Genomic DNA, 20,177 nt, shown 5'->3' with positions numbered 1-20,177 from the left:
ATAAGAAGCTACTGTTTTGCTATTTACCTGAGTTCCCAAAAAAGATCTTAGGTCAAATGGAAGACAGTCAAGGAACAAAGTAAAAGGCCTCCATAAAACCTCAATATGAAAATAAATAAATAAATAAAGATAGGACAGCAAGAAAAAGTCACTGGAATCAATATTAAAATCAACAAAATCCTATGACATCTTTATTTGCTCATGATTTGTCCATCAATGTGCTGATATAAGGGCTTCTCAAGTGGTTCAGTGGTAAAGAATCCACCTCCCAAAGCAGGAGACATGGGTTCAATCCCTGGTTTGGGAACATCTCCTAGAGAAGGAAACGGCAACCCACTCCAGTATTCTTTCCTGGAAAATCCCATGGACAGAGGAGCCTGGTGGGCCAGAGGCCACGGGGTCACAAAGAGTCAGGCATGACTTAGTGACTAAACAAGTGCTGATATAAATCAATAATATACACTAATACAATGTTATATGACAATTATATCACTAAAATGATGAAATGTGAAAATGAATAACTATAAAATATATATCCTAGGGTATGATCTATAACAATACTGAATCAGTATGCTCTACACCTGAAGCTAACATCATAAATCAGCTATACTTTAATAACAAATAAATAAAATGTCCTAAAGAAACTAGCGAGCAGTGACGAAGTAGTCCAAACTCCCTCCTGGTACCAGAATGTTCTTTACAAAACTCCCTGACCAAATAATAACGGATACATCCTAAACATTTTTGTCTCAGCTGCAGTTTAAATGGATTTTCTCTTTTGATATTTATAAAATTCTAAGAGGCATTCACTATCATTATCCCCATTTTACAGATAAATAGACTAAGGCTTAACTTAACTAACTTGTCCAAGGAAACCTAGCTAAGCTAGTAAGGGCGGTGCTGGGATTAAACCTTTAGGACAGACTCTACACCACTGCCACCCAGTGCTATTTCATTATTGACCTGCTGAAGCGCTTTTTTTGATATCTAGTTTTCTAATCATCCTCCATGAAATGTTAATATCACAGATGTTCTGAATATCTATTTAGCATGTTGTGTGTATACTGTGCTTTATATAAAATAAAAAGAGTTAAGTTTTTTTTATCCCTCAAGAACCATTTTTCATTTCTTTGGAGATGATTTGGTCCCAACTGAGAAGGGATGCTCTCTACCTACGTTGCTGAATATGGGCTCACCTGAGACCACAGAGCATTTGAAATGTGACAAGTTTGGCCAAGATGTGTTATTATATTGATTATACATTTAAATCAATGAAAGTGGGAAAGCATTAGTCGCTCAGTCATGTCAGACTCTTTGTGACTCCACAGACTGCCAGTCTCCTATGCCCATGGAATTCTCCAGGCAAGAATACTGGAGTGGGTTGCCATTCCCTTCTCCAGGGGATCTTCCCAACCCAGGGATTGAACCCGGGTCTCCGGCATTACAGCCAGATTCTTTACTGTCTGAGCTGCCAGGGAAACCCATGAAAATCAATATATTGGGTTAAATAAAGTATATTGCTAAAATAAATTTCACCTGTTTCTTTTCACTTGGTTTAATATGGCACTAGAAAATTTTAAACTTCCAGTGTGACTTATTTTATTCTGGGCAGTGCAGCTCACAGTAAGTATTCTCCTTAACAGGGAAATTTTTTTCATAAGTCAACTTGGTCAGATAAGTCTAGCTGGAAAGTTTCAGTACTTTTTTCTATATATGCAGCTACCATTTGGTTTTAACATCTAAGTAGTCCAAAATCCACTCCAGTATTCTCGCCTGGAGAATCCCAGGGACAGCAGAGCCTGGTGGGCTGCCATCTATGGGGTCACACAGAGTGAGACATGACTGAAGTGACAGCAACAGCAGCAGCAGTCCAAAATCTAACTGCTTCTCCAAGAGTCAATTTTTCAAGCATCTGAATAGAATCAATACACTGCTGCTCTCTGAGCTCTCCTTTACCAGACCAGGTGCATAATGAACTGAATTGTCCCTCTCCAAATTCATAGGTTCCAGTGCTATGCAGTGCTTCAGAGTGCAACCTTATCTAGAGACAATCTTCACAAAGGTGATTCAGTGAAAAGAATTTATTAAAGGTGGGCCCCAATTCTATAGGATTGGCATCCTTCTAAAAAAAGAAGTTTGGACACAGACGCATACAGAGGGAAAATGACATGAAACACAGGGAGGAGTCAGCCACCTACAAGCTGAGAAAGAGAGGCAAGAAGTCCTTCCCTCAGGGTCCTCAGGAGGAGCCAACTCTGTCAACACCTCATCTCAGACCTGCAGCCTCCAAAACAATGAGAAAATGCATTTCTGTAGCGTAAGCCTCTCAGTTCATGCTACTTTATGGACACCTCAGAAAACTGATATAAGCTGTAACCCATTTCGCCTTTTGTCGAGGGCCAGCCCACAGCCCCACAGCCCACACTGTCAGGGAGCCCACCCACCGCCCGAGGCTGACTGCGGTCCTGACTACACGGTGAGTCCACGTCCTCGTGCTATTGAACAAGAAAACACAAGCGGCAAGAGATGTGTGCTCCTCAGCTAATCAATGTTTCGGAGTCAGCAAGGGAAAAGAACCAGCCGTGCCCTACAGGGATTACCCTAGACTCGCCTCAGACAAGCAGCAGAGCCAAAGATGGAGAATACATCTATGATGGGGAAAGAGTCGTGTGAGGGAAAAAGAATCCCTAGGGTCACAGAAAATCAGATGTGACGCCCAACAAAGGTCAACAGTGCAGCCCTGATTATGAGATACACACGCACACACACAAACACACACAGCAAAGGTGGTCTTAGATGCCTGAGCATGAGACTAGGATCAGTAAAGTAAACCTTCTAGGTGCAACAGCATGCATGAGACGCGGGGTCTGTCTAGTCTGAAATTTCCCGAAGAACAGGAAAGAGGAGGAGGGGAGAAAGTCCAGGATGGAGCAGGCAAACAGTGGAGAGTAGCGCCAGTAAAATAACTGCCGTTTACTGACAAGTATAAAAACCTCTTTTAACAAAATACAACACACAGTTGAAAGCATGCTCCTTCAAATACCATACAGGGCACTGCAGGTCTACACCAGGGATTCAAATGAACATTCAGATCCCACATCACCCGAAGTGCTCATTGTTCAGTGGGGGCATCAGATGAGTAATCAATCACTTCAGGAAGATATAGATATAGGTCTGGTGGCTGTAAGGTGGCATCTCACTGTGGTTTTATCATATTAATGCAATTCCCTGATGACTAACGACAAATGATGAACATCTTTTCACATGCCTACTAGCCATGTGCACGTGCATGCATATGCCACGTGGCCCAATACTTTTTGTATGTGATAATGTCCTCTTTCCCTTTCTCTCTCTCTGTCTCTCCCTCTCTCTGCCCGTGCCATGCAGCATGTGGGATCTTGGTTCCCCAACCAGGGATCAAACCTGGTCCTGCAATGGCAGCACAGAGTTTTAACCACTGAAGTATCAGGATCGTCCTGGCTCAACAGTTAATCAGTTAAGATTTAAATCAGTGGTTTATATTTTAATCAAGGATTCTGAACCGGGGCAGTTTTACTCTCCGGGGAAATGCTGGCCATGCCCAGAAACAATCTTGGTTGTTACACTGGCAGTTCTTTACTGGCGTCCAGTAGATAGATGCCAGGGATGCTGCTGAACATCCTACGGTGCACAGGCCAACCTCTTTAACAAATAATCATCTGGCGTCAAATGTCAATAGTGCTGAGGTTGAGAAACACAACTTAGTGGCTTCACATTGCCTTCACGATAAAATCCTGCAATGGCCTAAGCAGCATGTATGCAACCCCTTGCCCTCTCTCCTCATTATCCGAGCCACTGAGCTCCCTATTTGCTTATTCTTCTCTGTCCTTCAAAGTCCCCTGTGCCTTCTGTCCTTGGGAGGCTCACCAGTGCTGGTCCTTCAACCTCACACACTTCCCATCCTCTTGTTAGCTGAAGAACTACTTATAACTCAGGTCTTTCCCTACACAGAATTTCTCTAGGGACTCCTTCCAAGCTTATTACACTCATTTGTATTTTTCCACTATTTTCTGTAGTACTTCGCACAATTAGAGTGACATCCCTTACCTCTAATTGCTGAGCATCTATCTCCCCTAGCAGAATATCAACTCCATGAAGGTGGGAACCAAATCATTTATCATCATCAATCCACAACACTAGCAAAATGTCCAGCTTATAAGGGGCATCAATACACATTTAAAGTAGGAACTCTGAACAAAAGAGTGGATGGAAAGAAACTGCAGAAAAAGAAGCAAGGTCAATTCTGAAAAACATCAGCTGGCAAAATATCAGCTGCCAATAGCACTGGCGAGAGAAACTTCAAAGCAGTGGCAGAGGCAGAACAAGGCTCTGGAGGGCAGGTGGGAGGAGAGGAGAGGGTGGGGAGGAGTGGCATCTCCCTGCAGAGGAAGGGATGAGGGGGAGGGTGGCAACTGCAGAGGAAGGTGGGCGGAGGACTCTGCTGGAGCCTACCCTGGCGTTTGTAGGACTATAAGGCGTATTTCCATGTTCTTAGAAGAGCTGTCAGCAGAGAAGAATCTTTCACAGACACTGTCAAAGGGGAGGATAATTATGAATCCAGGATCCAGAGAAACCAGCAGGCATGGGCCCCTGGACACGGAGAAGGTACACTGCTTCCCCAGGAACAGAAGAGAAGGCAGGACCACGGAGATGATCCAAGTACCTTGAACTAGAAGTGGGGAAGGGCATGCATCAATAATATTGTCCTGGTAACTTCCATTCCCTCTGTACAGAAGAAACAGTGTAGGTGGAATTTTTAGTATAAATAATATTTTAAAACTATATATCATTTACTTGATATTTTTCTCATTTTGGCAATAAAACTCACATATTTGTTTTTCTCCTTGTGAATCATTATCCTGATAGAGAGAATGTTTTCACAACCATCAGTCTTTTGTTCATCACTCCCAACACTTCTGAGTTTCTTTAAGGGGAATTTTCCTTGCAAAATCTGGGTAAATGTGTATCTTCTTCAGAAAACAGAAGCAACTGGTAACATCCAGAATAAGAGATGTAAATACATTAAGCATCATAATTTTCAACCAATATTGAATCACAATTGAGTATACACTCAACCTTAAGCCGTATTTAGCCCTCACAGGAAATGTGTGCCTGTGACAGCAATCTACGTGTTGACAGTAAACGTTTTGCTTCTGGAACTCACATGGAGAAACCAAAGTTAAGAAGGCCGAAGAGTACCTAGGACTCCAGGAGATTTCAGAGGGAATGGAAGGATGGACCCAGCACCACATGCGACATGGCATGAAGGGGTCTTGGGAGCGTGACTGCCCTCCAAGTCTCCCTAAGACTGCCTGCCTCCCTTCCCATGAACCCACTGTGAGGGAGACACACACTAGATGATTCCTGTATTCTACAAACATCCCCTGAGCACCAGGTCAGTGCCAAGCCTCTGCTTTGTCCCAGGGAAAGAAGATGAATAACACAGAAGCCCTGGTCCACTTAAGGTATCACCACCTCCCTGGAGGCGGCTTCCTGTCCTGGCTTATATCTGACCTCTCAATTGACACCACCTTGAATTCCAAGTCATTCTGCCTCTTGCCTGGGGTCAAGGGGCAACTTCTACACTTCCCTCATGCCCATCTTATCTTCCATCTTCCAAGATCAAAAATTTCTTATAGGAAGCCGTGGGATCAGTCTTAAGGGAATCCAACAAAAGACAACATTTCCAAGTATGTTCGGAAGAGAAAAAGATGGAAAAGCACATGTAACGAGTCTTGTTAGATACAAAAGTGTCACTTATTAGGTAATGAAAAAATGACCTTTGCTTTAAACACCACTCTTAAATATATTTCCATAAGCATGTTTTATAATGACTAACTAATGTGGTACATTTGAAGACTAGACTGTCTTTGTGCCTCAAAGCAGCAATGAAGTTTTCCTACATTTCCAAGTCCTATATTGTGTAACAAAAATGAACTCTGTACATACATCATAAAAATATTGCAGCTGTTTATGAAGACACTAGCAAAGAGGGATGACACTCACAAATGAGGCTGAGACGAATCCTAAAATTGGGATTCTTTGGAAAAATCAGGGAAGCACTTTCAACTTGTATTCATTTGAATTCTATTAAATGCCTTTTGTTACCCAAAGGTTCCTGCTTGGAACCTGTTTGCCACTGTAGAGTAGAAAGTGAAGTCCCTGAGTCGCGTCTGACTCTTTGCGACCCCATGTACTGTAAGCCGGCCACACTCATCTGTCCATGGGATTTTCCAGTTTAGAATACCAGAGTGGGTTGTCATTTCCTTCTCCAGAGACTGGAAGAGGCCCAGAATTTAACCTAAAGACCTGGCTTTGCCTCTAACTAGTTGTGGGCAACTTAAGCAACTCACCACCCACTAGCCCCAGCTGACATCAATGTAAAATGAGAACAGTAACACTTGATCCTTCCCTACCACTCCAGGTGGTCTTGACTGAACGGGCATGACTATAAATAAATCATGGCCTTCCCAATGGCTCAATGGTAAAGAATCCACCACCAACGCAAGAGACATAAGAAACATGGGTTCAAACCCTGGGCCAGGAAGATCCCCTGGAGAAAGAAATGGCTGCCCACTCCAGTATTCTTGCCTCGGGGATCCCCAGGACAGAGGACCCTGGCAGGCTACAGTCCATGGGGTCACAAAGAGTCGGACATGACTGAGACGACTTAGCATGCATAAATAAATGATGAAAGTGAAAGTGAAGTCATGTCCGGCCCTTTGTGACCCCATGGACTGTAGCCTACCAGACTCCTCCGTCCATGGGATTTTCCAGGCAAGAATACTGGAGTGGGTTGCCATTTCCATGGTTTATAAATACCAGGGCCTGTTATTAGGACTCACTCTCAACACTGAACCCAAGAGGCAGTATTCTAGCAAAACTCATTATGCTCACATGTAATATTGAAGGAGAAAACTACATAGGCTGTGTGGATGGTTATTGCATCAGTTCAGTTCAGTTCAGTCGCTCAGTCGTGTCTGACTCTTTGTGACCCCATGAATCGCAGCATGCCAGGCCTCCCTGTCCATCACCAACTCCCGGAGTTTACTCAAACTCATGCCCATCAAGTCGGTGATGATGCCATCCAGCCATCTCATCTTCTGTTGCCCCCTTCTCCTCCTGCCCCCAATCCCTCGCAGCATCAGGGTCTTTTCTAATGAGTCAACTCTTCGCATGAGGTGGCCAAAGTACTGGAGTTTCAGCTTCAGCATCAGTCCCTCCAACGAACACCCAGGACTGATCTCTTTTAGGATGGACTGGATGGATCTCCTTGCAGTCCAAGGGACTCTCAAGAGTATTCTCCAACACCATAGTCCAAAAGCATCAAATCTTTGACGCTCAGCTTTCTTCACGGCCCAACTCTCACATCTATACATGACCACTGGAAAAACCATAGCTTTGACTAGATGGACCTTTGCTGGCAAAGTAATGTCTCTGCTTTTTAATATGCTATCTAGGTTGGTCATAACTTTCCTTCCAAGGAGTAAGCGTCTTTTAATTTCATGGCTGCAGTCACCATCCACAGTGATTTTGGAGCCCCAAAAAATAAAGTCTGACACTGTTTCCACGGTCTCCCCATCTAATTCCCACGAGGTGATGGGACCAGATGCCATGATCTTAGTTTTCTGAATGTTAAGCTTTAAGCCAACTTTTTCACTCTCCTTTCACTTTCATCAAGAGGCTTTTTAGGTCCTCTTCACACTCTGCCATAAGGGTGGTATCATCTGCATATCTGAGGTTATTGATGTTTCTCCAGGCAATCTTGATTCCAGCTTGTGCTTCTTCCAGCCCAGCATTTCTCATGATGTACTCTGCATATAAGTTAAATAAGCAGGGTGACAATATACAGCCTTGATGCACTCCTTTTCCTATTTGGGATCAGTCTGTTGTTCCATGTCCAGTTCTAACTGTTGCTTCCTGACCTGCATACAGGTTTCTCAAGAGGCAGGTCAGGTGGTCTGGGATTCCCATCTCTTTCAGAATTTTCCACGGTTTATTGTGATCCACACAGTCAAAGACTTTCATGTAGTCAATAAAGCAGAAATAGATGTTTTTCTGGAACTCTCTTGCTTTTTCGATGATCCAGAGGATATTGGAAATTTGATCTCTGGTTCCTCAGCCTTTTCTAAAACCAGTTTGAACATCTGGAAGTTCACAGTTCATGCATTGCTGAAGCCTGGCTTGGAGAATTTTGAGCATTACTTTACTAGCATGTGAGATGAGTGCAATTGTGCTGTAGTTTGAGCCTTCTTTGGCATTGCCTTTCTTAGGGATTGGAATGAAAACTAACCTTTTCCAGTCCTGTGGCCACTGCTGAGTTTTCCAAATTTGCTGGCATATTGAGTGCAGCACTTTCACAGCATCATCTTTCAGGATTTGAAATAGCTCAACTGGAATTCCATCACCTCCACTAGCTTTGTTCATAGTGATGTTTTCTAAGGCCCACTTGACTTCACATTCCAGGATGTCTGGCTCTAGGTCAGTGATCACACCATTGTGACTATCTGGGTTGTGAAGATCTTTTTTGTACAGTTCTTCTGTGTATTCTTGCCACCTCTTCTTAATATCTTCTGCTTCTGTCGGCACTTAAAAGTCCTGGATTCCCAGAACTGTAAAAGGTCATGTTGGGCAGGTATTAATGAAGGAAACAGAAACCTCTCTGGAAGCTTTGTACACAAAGGAGTTTAATCACAGGCACTTGAGAGCATCATTAAAAGGACCCGGAGAAGTAGGCTTCAGGTTGGGCCTCTGTGAATGACCCCAGAATGTGATACAGTGACGCTGGAGTGGAACTGCTGCCTCCACTCCATTCAGAAGGGTGAGAAATCAAGACAAAACTCCTGAAATCACACACACAGCAGCTTAGCTGAAGACAAAGGAAGAGTAATCCGAGAACAGGGAGCAACCACGATGACCACCACCTCTCTCCAAGCACACACAGGGAAAGGACTCCAGAAGACAACACTTCTTCCTGCAACCACCCATGTGTCTGCAGAAACAACTCAAAGACGTCAGAGAAGTGGCCTCCTTCATAGATCAGCCTTCCACATCCCATTTAAGTGCATCTCATACTAGTGGGGCTAAATTTATAGCCAGAATAGTAGATGCTTCCAGGAAGTCTAGTAGATATGGCTTTAGATTCCCAGACTCTGTGTTATAAAAAGTCCCACAAAGAGGATGAGGGGATGGATGCTAAGTGACATTCAACCAAACAGCACGCCTGACAAAGAATCCTGGTCATCATAATTTTTTAACCTACTGGACTTGCTCTGGGGTCTTTCTTTTTCAGCTTATTTGGCCTCTTCTACAAAATGAATCAAATTAACTTTCCTTTATCTATTTTATAAACAAGTTTCAAAGAAAAATTTATTTTTAACAGCAAAAAAGATTTTTTGCTGAACATAGATTTTCTTAATCTATGTATCAATGTTGTATATTAATGGCCACCATGACTAGTTTAGGTAAAAGTACTTTGCTAACTAATTTGTTCTCCCTGAGCTTGTTTACAAAACTTCACCTTGAAGAAAAAAAAATGAGCAAATATTGTGAACTAAAAAAGTTCTTGCTCAAGAGGGAGGGGATATATGTGTATCTGATTCACATCATTATATAGCAAAAACACAACGCTGTAAAGCACTTATATTCCAATTTAAAAATAACAGTAAACAAATAAAAGCATACTTGGAATTGGGCTTCCCAGGTGGTGCTAGTGGTAAAGAACCTGCCAGCCAATGAAGGAGACATAAGAGACACAGGTTCAATCCCAATCAGGAAGATCCCTTGGAGGAGAAAATGGCAATCCACTCCAGTATTCTTGTCTGGAGAATCCCATGGACAGAGGAGCCTGCCAAGCTACAGTCCAGAGGATCGCAAAGAGTCAGACACGACTAAAGTGACTTCACATACACACATTTGGAATTAAGAAGAAAAAAAAAAGAGTCCTTGAGATGAAAACCATATGTAGGATGCTTTTAATTCCCCTTTAACACTAAATTTTTCAAAATTTATATAATAATGTTTCTCATTGATAATAATTTTGTTTCTTGATAAATGTATATAGATTTAGTCAACATCAATTATATTTCAGCATATACCTAAGCATTTTTCAGAACAAAACTAAAATAAAAATTTCCCCAAATTGAAAATAACATGTGAAGAAAATAATAAAATCAAATCTCAGAGCACAAAGTGGTCAGAGGGGAACCTGAAGAATTCTCCAAGAATCTAGCTTTCTTTATATTCTATTTCATTTACTTTTTTTTTTTTTAATTACAAACATCGATGGCATCCTTAGGGTCTCATGTGTAAATCTCAGAAACATGTCCTAGATCCTTTCTTTAGTGCAATATAGGGGCACTGCCTCTGACTGTGGGGTCTGATAAGGAGTAGATGGGGGAAGGGGAGCATTATGAAATCTCTCTGAGCGGATGGAATTTATGACAGGATCCAGAAAGGATGAATAGACCTTCTATTAGCTCTAGTAACAGGAAAACTAAGATCTTCAGTTACAAAAGATTTGTCATTTAGGTGGAGACCCAGAGTGTTAGTTAACAATTCACAATCAATCCCATTCCATTTTCTACCGGCACTCCTTGTTCATGATAAAATGAAATGATCCTGATAAGAAACACGAAACCATAGATAACAAAGCTTGATATAAAAAAAGCAAAATGTTCCTGGCCCATTTAAACAGTCATTGCAGTCAAACATCATTTGAAGGTATTTACTGATAGGATAAAACTTTCTCAGGAAGGATTGGAGATATGCCAATAGCCACAGTAAATTATCCTAATGTACCACAGATGGGAATATTGGGTCAGGGAAGATAAGAGAGAAAAACTACTAGAGAAAAAACACATTCCAGAAACAGCACTCTACTACTCTGCTTTGCTATGCCAATAAAAGTCTGTAGGCATTATATTTCCTTGCTCATTACCAGAGTTTTGTTTAACTGTTTTCTCCTTGGGGGCATTTACCTGCTTCATTTCCCAGACTTTAGGACAGATAAAGACTTAATCAAGGTCCATCTAAACCCAGGATAAGTCATTTTTGTTATTGCTGAAGAAGGTCCTAAAGCAGTAATAAAAGTGCTTTAGGTTTTTGTTTTCATTGAAAATAAAAAGAAAATAGCTTTCTTAGATCAAAGAGGCAACACCAACCCACAGATCTGTAAGTCAGAAGAGCGGGGTATAGGGGGGCTGGAAGGGAGCGCTCAGGAGATCAGAGGGGAGGGCTGGCAAAGCAGTTTCTCTCGATCTGGTGCTGATCACACCATTCATTTGGCGAAAGCTGACCAGCTGGACACAAGATTTGCAAGTTTTACTTCATGAATGTTACACTCTGATCAACAGCTTAAACTAGGTTTACTGGCTCACTTTGGAAAAGTGATATTCTTACACGTAAGGCTGCAGTAATCACTGTCAATGAGAAATTCACAAAAGCTCTTTGGAAATGAAAAGTGGACGTGTCTGGGCATATTTAGGTGACAGTTTAGAGGGCTTCCCTTGTGGTTCAGCTGGTTAGGGATCTGCCCACAATATGGGAGACCTGGACTCGACCCCTGGGTTGGGAAGATCCCCTGGAGAAGGGAAAGGCTGTCCACTCCAGTGTTCTGGCCTGGAGTTTCATGAACTTTTCATGGGGTCGCAAAGAGTGGGACACGACTGAGCGGCCTTCCCTGAGAGGGCACCTGCCAGCCCCCTGGGGGCGCCCTTTGGCTCCGCCATCTACCGGGCAGCGCTGCTTCTCCCGTTCTCTCCCGGAGCTTGCTCACAGTCAATGGTGCCAACTGCCCACCTCGGAAACCTCCCCCTCTCCTTCCTCATCAACATCCTCAGTGTCATCCTGTCCCCACTTTGGAAACTGCAAACTGCAGATTCTACATAATCTGAAAGTTCTACCTGAGCTTCTGTGTAGGATGTTGGGAAAAGCGCAATATACTACTCAGGTTTTTTATTATCATTACCTGTTTTAGCGGGGGGTTTTCTGGTGCAGAGGGCAGAGTGGTGTAGGGAACTACTTGTTTCAGTTCCTCAGCCTGTTTCCCAAACAACATACCCAGTCTAGCAATTATGACTTTCGAATTTAAGATTACTCCTCCTTCTGGGCATCAAACTTGTGTACTTATTCTGTGTATCGGTGTGGGGGGGGGGGGGGGGGCGCGTATATATTAAAGTTTTTAAGTAGAAATAAAACTTTAGAACACTTTGGAAACTGATTTTCTTTAAAGAGAAAGAGTGCTGATTTTTATATATATTTTCTCTGAAATACTTAGATTTTTTAAAAGGGTAAAAAATTGATTTTTTTTTTTCCTTTTCAAATTTTAAAGCTTAAGAATCAAAATATACATTAAAGGGAATGGAAGGAAGGTCTAGCTCCTCCCATTTGGAGAATAAAACTGTCATCCAACACATACTGACCACCTTGATAAAGTTCATGGCCCTCTAATTATTGGGAAGCCATCACTTTTCCCAGGTGACGCTAGTGGTAAAGAACTTGCCTGCCAATGCATCAGACACCAGAGATGTGGGTTTGACCCCTGGGTTGGGAAGATCCCTGAAGAAGGACATGGCAACTCATCCCAGTATTCTTGCCTAGAGAATTCCATGGACAGAGAAGCCTGGAGGGCTACAGTCCACAGGGTCACAAAGTTGAACACAACTGAAGTGACTTAGTATGTATGCATCACTTTAAAAAGATAGTTTAAGAACCTACTATATAGCACAGGGAACTGTACTCAAAGCTCTGTGGTGACCTAAATGAGAAGGAAATCAAAAAAGGAGGGGTGGTCATTGGAAAAGCCCCTGATGCTGGGAAAGATCAAGGGCAGAAGAGGGTTTCAGAGGACGAGATGGCTGGACAGCATCACCAATGCAATGAACATGAACTTGGGCAAACTCCAAGAGATGGTGAGGGACAGGGGAGGTCTGGTGTGCTGCAATCCATGGGGTTGCAAAGAGTTGGACACAACTGGGTGACTGATCAACAACAACATATGTAAACATAAAGTTGATTCACTTTGCCGTATAGCAGAAAAAACACAAAATTGTAAAGCAAATATATTCCAATAAAAATTAAAACATACTTGATTGAGTGTTGCGTGTCACACAGAGCAGGGCATGTGCCTTTGCTCTTGAATGGTACCAGCTACTCTGTGCAGCAGGAGATACTACAAGCCTCACACTACACATAAGGAAAATGAGGTTGCAATGAGTTAAACTATTCATCCACAACTGAGCTCTGAATTTGGAAGGTGAGAGTAGAAAAAGGAAACAACCAAATGAGCAGCCCTCCATGCTCCAAAGTTTGTGGAACAAAGACACAGATCTTTAAGAGGAAGAATGGACAAACTTAGAAAACAGATTTTCAATGACCCATTAGAAAGCATAATGGTGCATTTGAAAATGTTGAGTTTGGGGCAAATCCAGGGCTGGAAAACCTTTGTCTTTCCCTCCACATCCTGTCTAACATGGAGAAATGGGAGGGTTCAAGCTCAGGATCTCCCAAACTCCCTAGCTGTGATGGGGAAAGTAACTCATATCTCACAGACCTCTCCCAAATGCCCAGTCCTGTACACAAACCTCCTACCACCAGAGTCTGATCAGATACAAATGCAAAATAAAAGCAAGGTACATCCTTTCAAAACTGTGACGAAACAAGTTGCAACCATAGGTTAGTTCCTTACCGACTGGCCAACCTCTGGACCGAAAGGCTTGGCCTTCATGTTCAGACTATATATACCTATACACCATTATTCATTGTTCAGCTGAGCTATTTAAAATCCTAACAGATAATGCTGTTAAAGTGCTGCAGTCAATATGCCAGCAAATTTGGAAAATTCAGCAGTGGTCTCAGGACTGGAATGGGTCAGTTTTCATTCCAATCCCAAAGAAGAACAATACCAAAGAATGTTCAAACTACTGCACAATTGCACTCATTTCGCATGCTAGCAAAGTAATGCTCAAATCCTTCAAGTTAGGCTTCAACAGTATATAAGCCAAGAACTTCCAGATGTACAAGCTGGATTTTTAAAAGGCAGAAGAACCAGAGATCAAATTCCCAACATCTGCTGGATCATAGAAAAAGCAAGAGAATTCTGGAAAAACATCTACTTCTGCTTCACTGACTATGCTAAAGCCTTTGACTGTGTAGATCACAAAAAACTGAGAAAAATTATTTAAGAGATCACCTTCCCTGCCTCCTGAGAAACCTGCATGCAGGTCAAGAAGCAACAGTTAGAACCGTACATGGAACAACAAACTGGTTCAAAAGGAGTACATCAAGACCATATATTGTCACCCTGCTTATTCACTTTATTTGCAGAGTATATCGTGTGAAGTGCCAGACTAGATGAATCACAAGTTGGAATAAAGATTGCCAGGAGAAAAATCAACAGCCTCATATATGCAGATGATACCACGCTAATGGCAGAAAGTGAAGAGGCACTGAAGAGCCTCTTGATGAAGGTGAAAGAGGGGAGTGGCCTAAAATTCAACATTAAAAAAAATAAGATCATGGCATCTGGTCCCACCATTTCATGGCAAACAGACAAGGAAAAAATAGAAACAGTGAAAGACTTTATTTTCTTCAGCTCCAAAATTACTGTGGTTGGTGACTGCAGCCATGAAATTAAGACAGTTGCTCTTAGAAGAAAAGTTATGACAAACCTAGACAGCGACATTACATTGCTGACAAAGGTCCATATATTCAAAGTTCTGGTTTTTCCAGTATTCATGTATGGATATGAGAGTTGGACCATAAAGAAAGCTGGGCACTAAAGAACTGATGCTTTTGAATTGTGGTGCTGGAGAAGATTCTTAGAGTCCCGTGGACATCAAGGAGATCAAACCAGTCCATCCTAAAGGAAATCAGTCCTGAATATTCATTTGAAGGACTGATGCTGAAGCTGAAACTCTAATACTTTGGCCACCTGATGCAAAGAACTGACTCATTTGAAAAGACCCTGATGCTGGGAAGGACTGAAGGAAGGAGAAGAGGACAACAGAGGATGAGATGGTTGGATGGCATCACCGACTCAACAGATATGAGTTTGAGTAAGCTCTGGGAGTTGGTGGTGGACAAGGAAGCCTGGCGTGCTGCAGTCCATGGGGTCACAAAGAGTCAGACACGACTGAGCGACTGAACTGAACTGAATCAATTCATTGGAAGTATTGATGCTGAAGCTGAAGCTCCAATAGTTTGGCCACCTGATGTGAAGAGCCAACTCATTAAAAAAGACCCTGATTGAAGGCAGGAGGAAAAGGGGATGACAGAGGATAGGATGGTTGGATGGCATCACCGACTCAATGGACATGAGTTTGAGCAAGCTCTAGGAGTTGATGATGGACAGAGAAGCCTGGCGTGCTGCAGTCCATGTGGTTGCAAAGAGTTGGACACGACTTAGAGACTGAACAAGAACAGTTGTTCAAAAATGGAAATATTTCCATCTGCCCCTGGAGACACCAGGGACCCCCAGGCCTTCCCATGATTGGGCAAAAGAAAGGTTAATACCTGGCCCTGATGGAAGAGGATATCTCCAGGCCCCTGCTCCAGCTCCACCCCTACTTTCTGTCTGCTGTGATTGGTTAATGCGAGTGTCAAAGCTTTTGACTACCACTCTTAGAGTGTCCACAGCCTCACCATGACATTGGTAGGTAACCAACAGACTATGAGGGGTACCGCACCGTCTGGGTGACATCTTCTGTTCTATATGGGAGTCAGGACAGTAGGACTGGTGACTGTGGTGCTTTAGCCACTCAAGGAACAAGAGAGAATCTCTTCACAATTCTAAGCAACCCCAAATGCATCATTTTCAAATGTACCATTAAACTTTCGAATGGGTTATTGAAAATCTGTTCTGAGTTGCCCATCCTTACTCTTAAAGATCAGAGAAGAGGGTTTACAATTTTTAAGTGAGGTCAGATGTTTGAGGTATTTTAAATTATTTCCAGCATTTACTTTTCCTCATTAGCAGATGGGGCACACCCTCGGGGCAAGGGGGCAGCAGGTATTTCCCAAAGACAGAGCCAAAAGGAAAAACACAGCAGCCTCCCCTGCTCAAAGGCAGGAAGTCAGACTAGACAGCCTCTCAAAACACTTCTCTGCTTCCTTTCCTTTTCTAACACTCCCACTAGAAGCAGATGAAAATGCTGAAAATGTTTCATTGACTATAAGATAATATAAGAAATTCAAAAGAAATGCAGCCTGGGCATCAGAGACCTTTCCTAAAATATCCCGAAAGATCTAAAAAGATTATCCATGATTATGTTACTGAGGTTGTTCTACCTCCTAGGTAGGCAGAAAGGTAACAGTTGGAAGAATTCTCAAAATGCAAACACAGAGATAAAATGAAATCAACAAACCAGTGGAAATATATGCAAGCCAACAAGATTATGCTCTCTACCATACTTTCCAAGTTTTTTTTTTCCCATAAATCTTATCTCAGTGGTTTCAAAGTGTGGTTCCCCAAACCAGTAGCACCAGATCTCAAGATCTGTGAGAAATGATCCTATTCTCAAGATCCTATGAGAAATGCAGATTCCCAGACTCACTTCAGACCTTCTAAATCAGAAATTGAGGGTGGATCCCAGTGGTCTGAATCTTACAAGGCTGCTCAGACGCTTCTTAAGTGTGCTCAAGTGTGAGAAGGGTACTGTCAGCTACCGCCAGCTTTTAGATGAAACAGACAGGAAATGCCGCACTCTCAGTCTGTGCAAGACACAGCCAAGATTCAGAGAGGTTAACTGATTAAGCGAAAGTCACACAGCTGACTGGTCAAAGAATCAGAAGGTACATATGGACTGAACAATCTAGTTCTCCATCGTCTTCAAAATACAGTCTCACGAGTATGTAATATAATTAGCCAGATAATCAAAACTGGTTTGATCCCAGAAGAACAAATATGAACAGGGAAGAGGAAAAGGGTGACATCTAGGGAAGGAAAAAACCATCCTCAGGAAGTCTGGGTTCTCTCACTCCACAGATCACCATGGAGACCAAGAAGACCAAACAAGGAACTCGAATTGCATTCTAGATAACTTGGCTCCTGGGTGCAGCCTGGGTTCTCTCTTTTGAAAAAACTGAGATTCCACCGGCCCTCTCGTCACTTCCCACGTTCCTCCTACAGGGCTGTCCCAGAAACTCACTGTTCAATGCTCAGAGGGAGCCCTTCTCAGCTTCTGCAAGCGGCATTCAACTAGCAGGCTCTCCAACCCTCTGCCTGCATCCCTCATACTCTCTGCATCACTGGTCCTCTCGAAAACATTTTTTCTCCTTCACCTAGGCTATAAGGTCTATAACAGCAGAAGGGCTACTGCTTTCGGTATCACACCAGGCTCTAGTCCAGGGCCTGGCATTAGTAGGTAAGAAAGAAATATATGTGACATAAATGCACATAATAAAATTTATCTACATGGATGTATCAAAATGTGTTTCTAGGGAAGACTGTCACTTCCAGTGACACTCAAATGTTTTTCCAAACAAGACATTCTGGATCATTATTTCAAAAGCAATTTAAAATCATGGCTATGAATAAATCCAGAGCTTATACTGGAATATCCTTCCTTATCCTGCAAAGTGTCTCTCTCTCTTTTCCTTCTACTCTTCATTCTTTTTCTCAGTAAACCCATCATCACATCAGCTCTCTAAGGATCTCAAGAAAGGCAAGACTTTTATTTGTTGTTGAACTACATTGTCTTTGTTTCTCCTTGACACAAATAAAGCCTTTCATCTGTGTCTGAACTTATTGTTTAGATTCTACTATACTTCATTTACACAAAACATCCAGTCATTAGACTAGGACAGAGGAGAAAGGTGTAAAGTCCATAGTAAAAGGATGCCTACAGCATTTAATAATTGGTATGAGCTTTCAGGAAAGCTGTGGACTCAGCCTCTAAGTTCCACTGGCACTTTCAAATGGATAAAATATAGACACAGACCCACTCTGCTAAGTAATTGGATTCGCTACCTGGAATATTTAAATTGTTTTCAGACACTGGAAAATGTCTTAAGGAGATTTAAAAAAAAATACCCTGGAGAATAACAGACTATAATTTACTAGGTGGAAAATCTTTTCAACAAGAAAAGATTCTCCTATAATTTCTCCTGTTTAAGAGATGCCTTATTCATTTGGACCTAACTATCTTTAGATCCTTGGGATTCGCTGGTGGCTCAGACGGTAAAGCATCCGCCCGCAATGCGGGAGACCTGGGTTCCATCCCTGGGTCGGGAAGATCCCCTGGAGAAGGAAATGGCAACCCACTCCAGTACTCTTGCCTGGAAAATTACATGGACAGAGGAGCCTTGTACGCCACATTCCACGGGGTCGCAAAGAGTCGGACACGACGGAGCGACTTCACTTCTATCCTTAGATTCAGAGGCTCAAGGATCTAAGGACTGACACCTTGAATGACACCCAAGATATAAATTCACAACTTATTGTCCTCCACCTGAAGATCCCCATGTATACAACAAAATTATTAATTTAAATGTTTGAAAGCAAAGGGAGGATTCACTTTAAGTCCTAGGGTCCAGGGTCACTGGCGATCTGGGGCTGGGCTTTCGCCCGTCCTGGCAAAAGATGAAGGTAAATCGAAGGAATGTCTCGTGTTCTATGTCTATTTCGAACTGAAGACTCAGCCAGCTCAGTTCTCAGAAACTCTCCTTCCCAGCCTGCAGGCCCACCGCGCCCCTGCTGACCCCTCAGTGACCCCTGTGCCCTACCCGCCCCTCCCCCGGTGCGTCCTCCCGGCCCTTCTCGGGGCCCTTCTCTGCGGAGACCAGAGCTGAAGTTTGGCACCACCGGCCACCTGTCGGCTGGGCCGCCGTGTCCTCTTGCCTCTGCCGCGTGGGCACCCAGAAAAGCGCTAAGAGGTGAGCAACCACTCAACACTTCAGACTCAGGGCAGCTCCTTCTTGAAAGGGGCCAAGGGAGGTGCCTGTTGTGGGGGCAGGGGAGGGGGGGGCGTGCATCTGCCGGCGGAGAAGGGCGCTACTTGTCCACATCCCAACGATTTCCAGCGGGTGCCAACTTCACCCTCCCCACTTTGCAAACTCTCAGGACCCGTCACCCGGCAACGCCGGCCCCTCCTGCGCTTCTGCTCCACTGGCCCCAAGACCCCAAACCCTCAGGGGGTGCTGGTCAGACCCAGCCCGGACGCCCACTGCCGACCCGAGGGCCCAGGAGCGGGTGCCCAGCGCCGCCGTCGCGCGCCCCAAGGCCCCGCGCCCGCCAGGGCGCCCGTTGCGTAACTCGCCCCCGCCCCGCCCCCGCGAGCCGCCCGCCGCCCGCGCCCCCGCCGGCCGCCCCCACTTACATCCTCCCACTTGACGAATTTGATGCCCTTCTTGAGGCTGTCGGACACGCACACGGGCTTGAGTTGCAGCGCGTGCACTCCAGGCTGAGCCCCAGCCATCAGGGCTCATCGGGGCTCCGGGCGACCCGGGCGCGCGCGGCAGGGACGGGGCGCGGGGCGCGGGCTCCTGCCCGGCTCCGGGGGCGCTCGCCTCCGCTCCGCGCCGGTCTCCCCGGCCTCCCGGCCTCCGCACCGCCTCCCGCGAGACTCAGCAGCCGGGGCGCGCGGGGGCGAGGCGCCCGGCCATGCCCGGGCGGGACGCGGGATGTGGAGCCTCGGAGGGCGGAGAGCCGCCGAGCGGTAGCCCGGGCTGCCAGCCGCCTCCGGGTACGGCTCCTGGGCCCCCGCCGCCTCCCGGCGCCGCGCTCAGCACATCCTCCAGACTCGGAGGGAGCGCGCGAGTGACACACGCCCGGCGCCCCCCCGCCCGGCTCCTTCCCCTGCCGCCTCCCGCCCCCCTTCCCCGCCGCCGCGCTCGCTCCGTCCCTCCTTCCCCCGGCGGCTTCCAGCCCAACTTTGCGCGCTGGGTCAGGCGTCGGGAAGCGGGGACGCAGCGGCACCTCCCGGCGCCCGGGCTCCACTGCAGCCGACGCCTGCGCCGCCGCCCTCTGAGCATGCCCGGTGCCCGGTGGCGCGGTGCCCGCGCTGCCGGAGGTCAGGGGGCCCGGGCTCCTGGGGGCTGGCTGAGGAGCGGGCGCCGGAGCCCAGGGTGTCTCTGGGTCCGAACGGGGTGGGAAATAGAACCGTGGGGAGGGAGCGGAGAGGGAACCCACAGCGTTCCTC

The 20,177-nt window shown here is 44.8% G+C and overlaps 1 protein-coding gene across 4 annotated transcripts in view; it reads right to left on the bottom strand.

Annotated features, from left to right (window-relative positions):
* The window catches only part of PLCB1 (phospholipase C beta 1), an 830,993-nt gene extending 811,238 nt beyond the window's left edge, over positions 1 to 19,755 (bottom strand). For 3 of the 4 annotated variants that reach the window (XM_065920850.1, XM_065920853.1, XM_065920851.1), the window contains exon 1: positions 19,356 to 19,754. In XM_065920850.1, the coding sequence (XP_065776922.1) occupies positions 19,356 to 19,454 (99 nt within the window). In that variant the 5' untranslated portion in view covers positions 19,455 to 19,754. Of the gene's footprint in view, positions 1 to 19,355 lie in introns of all 4 variants that reach the window. The other variant, XM_065920849.1, reaches the window with a different exon arrangement.
* Positions 19,756 to 20,177: the final 422 nt, after the last annotated feature.

This window comes from Muntiacus reevesi, chromosome 2 (genome assembly GCF_963930625.1).
Source record: "Muntiacus reevesi chromosome 2, mMunRee1.1, whole genome shotgun sequence".
Classification (NCBI taxonomy): domain Eukaryota; kingdom Metazoa; phylum Chordata; class Mammalia; order Artiodactyla; family Cervidae; genus Muntiacus; species Muntiacus reevesi.
Note: the sequence above shows the minus strand (reverse complement) of the source record. Positions and strands in the feature narration are given on the sequence as shown.